Here is a 5102-nt window from a genome sequence, read left to right as displayed (position 1 = left end):
AGCGGCTGTCATCTCTCTGTACATCTCAGTCCCGGCCAAGTTTCCCAGAAATGCCAGGTGTCGGTTCCCTAATCAGAAGGGAGGGTAAGTGTTACTGCTGAGTTCAGGCTCCTGGCTGCACTGCGGGGAGGAGCAGACGGGACTGGGAGCGTGTCTGGCCCAAGGCCAGGCTCCCGCGTTGGGTCCGGGGCGCCCTCACTCACCAAACCCGCCTCTTCCCAGTTCGAGGGCTGCTCGAAGGCCTACTCGCGCCTGGAGAACCTGAAGACGCACCTGCGGTCCCACACCGGGGAGAAGCCGTACGTGTGTGAGCACGAGGGCTGCAACAAGGCCTTCTCCAACGCCTCGGACCGCGCCAAGCACCAGAACCGCACCCACTCCAACGAGGTACCGCCAGCTGCACCGGCCCCGTGGGCACGCGTGCACACGCATCACCCCGTGTCCTCTAGACAACTGGAGGCCAAGTGCCCTCTCCCCACTGAGCTGTCAGCTCAGCACACAGGGCCTGGGCAGCTGGTGAGGCCAGGCTTACCCGCTAGTGCTGCCAGTCCCACTTGGCCTATGAAGGACACGGGGCAGCCTTTGTCTCCCCCGGGAACCAGAGCCCTGGCAGGGGTGAGAGCCCTGGGAAGGAAGTGGGCGGGACCATGGCATCCGCTCTGCCCACCTCCTGGGCCCTGCCCTGCTGATCAAATACTGTCACTCAGGGAGACTCCGGAAAGAACATTTCTAAAAGCTTAGATACATTTTTTAAAATACATTTTTATTGATTTTAGAGAGGAAGGGAGAGGGAGAGAGATAGAAACATCAATGATGAGAGAGAATCATTGATTGGTTGGTTCCTGCACGCCCCCTACTGGGGATGGAGCCCGCAACTCGGGCATGTGCCCTGACCGGGAATCGAACACGGGATCCTTCAGTCCACGAGCTGACGCTCTATCCACTGAACCAAACCAGCCAGGGCTTAGCTAGATTTTGAACCCCTAAGGGACTTGCTCCAATGCTTGTAAGAAGTTAGAGGACTTCCCAGAGGTATCTGAACCCCTCAGTCTCTACAGATGAGCTGGCCTTGAAGAGGGGTGTGTGCCTGTGTGTATGCCTGTGTTAATACGGGTATGCATGTGGGTGTGGTTGTACATGTGTATGCATTATGTGTGGGGAAGGATGTGGGTGTGAATTTGTAAGTATGTCACATGTAGGTATGTATGTGTGTGCTTTATATGTATATGTGCATGTAGATGTGTTTGTAAGCATGTGTACTCCTGCATGTGTATATGTGTGTGCCTGTATGTATTGGGTATGTGCCTGTGTGTAGACATGTGTGTACACATATAAATGTGCATGTATGTATGTGGGTGTAGAGTGTGCATGTATATGAGCTCAGGACTGAGGTTCAGAAACCCTGGTTCTCATCCCATTGCCAGGCAGCTTTGGGCCAGTTCCTCTGCCTCTGACCCGTCTCCTCCTCCTCAGAGAGCCTGGGCTCCTAGCCGCTGCCTCACGGGCACAGGGAAGTGTCACCCTCATCCTGATGTCCAAAGTCCCCGCGCCCCTGGTCAGGGAGTGGGATGGTCACACCAGGCTCTGTCCCCTCCCTCCAGTCTCTGATCTCTGTCCCCAGCGTGTGGCGGGGGCTCCCTTAGCCCCATGCTCACCTGCCAGAAAACGTGCACACAGGCTGGCAAGGCAGGCCCCTTCCATCCAGATGGCATGGCTGCAAACGGGGCGCGCCTTCCAGCGGTGGCAGCCAAGGCTCTGCCACGGGAGGCGGCATGGCTTCCGGAGGGGCGTGCGCCCATGCCGAGTGCCTTCATGGCCCGTCTGTAACGCCGCCTGCTTCTCTCCCAGAAACCCTACATCTGCAAGATCCCAGGCTGCACCAAGCGCTACACGGACCCCAGCTCTCTCCGGAAGCACGTGAAAACCGTGCACGGCCCAGACGCTCACGTCACCAAGAAGCAGCGCAACGACGTGCACCTCCGCGCCCTGTTGCTCAAGGAGAATGGGGACCCTGAGGCCGGCACTGAGCCCGGCGGCCAGCGCTCCGAGGAGAGCGCTGAGGCCAGCAGCACCAGCCAGTCCGCTGAGGACTGCCTGCACGTCAAAGCCATCAAGACCGAGAGCTCCGGGGTAAGCAGAGTTGGGCAGTGGAGGCCCCGTCCCCTGGGAAGCCACGCCCAGCAGGCCAGGCCCATTCCAGAGCACCGCCTGGGTCCAGCGCCCCACCTGCAGCTGGGGGCCCTCCCAGGCCCCCTCTCTAAGCACCCCACGTTGTGCCTCCTTTCTCCAGCTCGACTGTCCTTCCTTCACCACCGTGGGCCTCACAGAAGCTCTGTGGCAGGTCCCGTGGTGCTGGGCAGGCTGTGGGCGACGGAGTGCCTGCCCCCACGTGGCCAGTCTGTGAGGGGCGGAGTAGCCCCCAGTGTCTGCCTTCTAACCAGCACCAGAGCCGCCTCGGGCTCCCTGCCCGCTGTCCTGTCTGCATCCTCACCCCTCTGGCCTCCACTCCTTTTGTTCTAACCACCTGTTCTTTGTCTCCACCTCTTTTCCCCGACTGTACCTCCCCCAAGGATAGACGTTACTGAGGTGAGCCTGAGGGGGCGGGGTGGGCTGGCATGAGTGAGGGTGGGCTGGGGGCCTGTCCAGGGGAAGGTGGGTTTGGATAGGTAGACGGCAGGTAGGACCATTGGAACAGGCAAGGCTGGCAGCAAGAGTCAAGCTGACAGGCCCAGGAGCAAGCAGTGGGGACCTCCCCGCATGAGGGACAGGCAGAGTGGAGGTGAGGGTTAGGGCTGCAGAGGACAGAGGACTGACCTACAGAAGGTGTGGAGTGAGCTGAGGAACGTGGGTGGTGCCTGGACAGGATGGAGCTTTGCTGCTTCCCAAAGAAAAGTCTGGAATTTGGGAGCAATCAGCCTAGAAACGAGCCCAGAGGTGCTCCTCCAGCGTCAGCCTCGCTGGGGCTCAGGTCCAGGTTCCGTGGGTTCTGCACTGTCATGCGCCATGAGCTCCCAGCCCCTCTGCCCTGACCAGAGCGAGGGCTGCTGGGATGGCCCTTGGACAGGCCCCCTCCCTCCTGTCCGTTCCCTTCTGAACACGCTCCCCGTGGCCTGCCGAGAAGGCAGCCGCAGCGCTCGTTGTCCCTTGCTTCATCGTGCACATCACAGTTGTTGGGAACGCTCAAGTGCCTTTCATGTCAACTTCACGCGGCTCCGGCAGCTTCTGTGGGCACAGCTTCAAGATGTCCACCTGTTGACGACTCACCAGCTCTGAGTTGGCATGAGTGAGGGTGGGCTGAGCACAGGGACGGTGCGGGGCAAGGCGGCTGACAGTTACTGGTGTCCTCTCCACGCCGATGAGTCCCTTCCACCCACCGACTCTGTCCTGAGGGCAGTTTTGGTCCATCTTGTAGCTGTGGAGGCCAAGGTTGAGAGAAGATATTATTCGAACAGTCCTCACAGGGCAGCTTCCTTCCCGCCCCTGGGTGTGCAAGGGTGCCTTGTGGGTGCAGTCCTGGGCGCAGGCCAGGTGGTCCTCACACCGCCGATCTGACCTCATCCCGTCCTCTACAGCTGTGCCAGGCCAGCCCTGGGGCCCAGTCATCCTGCAGCAGCGAGCCCTCTCCCTTGGGCAGCGCCCCCAACAATGACAGCGGGGTGGACCTGCCGGGGACGGGGCCTGGAAGCTTGGGAGACCTGACAGCGCTGGATGACACGCCCCCGGGGGCCGACACCTCAGCCCTGGCCGCCCCTTCCGCCGGCGGCCTGCAGCTGCGCCAACACATGACCGCCATGCACCGGTTAGAGCAACTCAAGAAGGAGAAGCTCAAGTCGCTTAAAGATTCCTGCTCGTGGGCCGGGCCAGCTCCACACCCCCGGAACCCCAAGCTGCCTCCCCTCCCGGGAAGTGGTGAGTGGAGGTCCTGGTGTGTGGGCTCGTGGGGAGGGGGACAGAGCCTGGGGCAGCACCCACCAGGTTCATGCCCATCAAGTGCTATGTGTCCTCTCACTGGCCACAATAGGATGGCTCTTACCAGCCCGTTGCACAGACTAGGAAACTGAGGCTCAGAGAGATGAAAGGGCCTCACTTAAACCAAGGGCAGAGCTGAGACTTAGCCCGGGCTTGAGTGGCTGCAGAGCCCATGCTCTTTCAACTACACCATGCTGCACCCTACAACCCCAAACACAGGCACACCCTGCTCACATCATCCTCGTCCCATGATTCATTCGGCCACTTGTCAGGCACCTGTGTGGGCACCATGGCAAAGGCCCTGGGCAGGAGTGTTAGAGTCTCACTCCTGTGGTTAGAAGGAGCATTCAGTTGAAGGCCATGCCACCAGATGCACAGTCACCCGCAGAATGAGCCAAACAGCACGGAGGCAGAGCTGTGCGGGGGAGAGAGAAAGCATGTTCACTAGGGGAGGACTTCCTGTAGGAGGCAGCCCTGTGTTCAGCCCCAGGAGGTGTTGGCCAAGTTTTGAGATGGAAGGCTGTTTCACCAAGCACTTCTTGGGTGCTGAGCCTATGCCAAGCCGTGCACCAGCCACTGGGCACTTACCCTCCAGGCTCCCTCGGGGACTGACGGCCAGTGTGGACCACAGTGTGGGCTAGTGGGACGTGAACACGGGGATGCACCACCAGCTCTTCCCTAAGCAAGGACTTGTTGACTCAGCTGTGAAGGAACTGCTAGCAGATGGCCTTCACCTCTCCACCTCCTGCAGAGATCGCCTGGGCCGCTGACAGCTGCCTCACCAAGGTCACCCTTCCCAGGGTGGCCTCCATCCAGGGACCGATCACTGCCAGAGTGTAAGGGCTGTTTGAGGCCCAGAGCTCCCCAGGGGTCCGCCAAGGCTGCCGTCGGGCCTGTCACTGCTCACATACTCCTGGCCCCCCTGCTCCTTTCCTCCCTCCCGTGGGCATGGGTCTCAGCCCTCCCTACAGCAGCCTGGTCGCTCAGTCAGCCCTGTCCCAGGAGCCTGGCTGGCAGCCCCCCCAGAGGGTGAGGGCCAGGCCCTCTTGTTTTCTTCTCCAGAGCTCAGTCCACGGCGAGGACACCGTCCGCAGCTGTGAATGCAGCACGCCAGCTGGACGGGAACTCAGGGC

The 5102-nt window shown here is 60.7% G+C and overlaps 1 protein-coding gene across 1 annotated transcript; it reads left to right on the top strand.

Moving 5' to 3' along the window:
• Positions 1–222: 222 nt before the first annotated feature.
• On the top strand, positions 223–4805 carry LOC102438319 (zinc finger protein GLI2-like; the record flags this gene model as incomplete). Its single annotated transcript, XM_006109536.3, has 4 exons — positions 223–387; positions 1849–2130; positions 3573–3909; positions 4721–4805. Coding segments are annotated over 4 exons (869 nt in total), but the record flags the coding sequence as incomplete, so codon positions are not given.
• Positions 4806–5102: the final 297 nt, after the last annotated feature.

Source organism: Myotis lucifugus, unplaced genomic scaffold (genome assembly GCF_000147115.1).
Source record: "Myotis lucifugus unplaced genomic scaffold, Myoluc2.0 scaffold_11107, whole genome shotgun sequence".
NCBI lineage: Eukaryota > Metazoa > Chordata > Mammalia > Chiroptera > Vespertilionidae > Myotis > Myotis lucifugus.
This window is presented reverse-complemented; position numbering and strand designations above follow the sequence as displayed.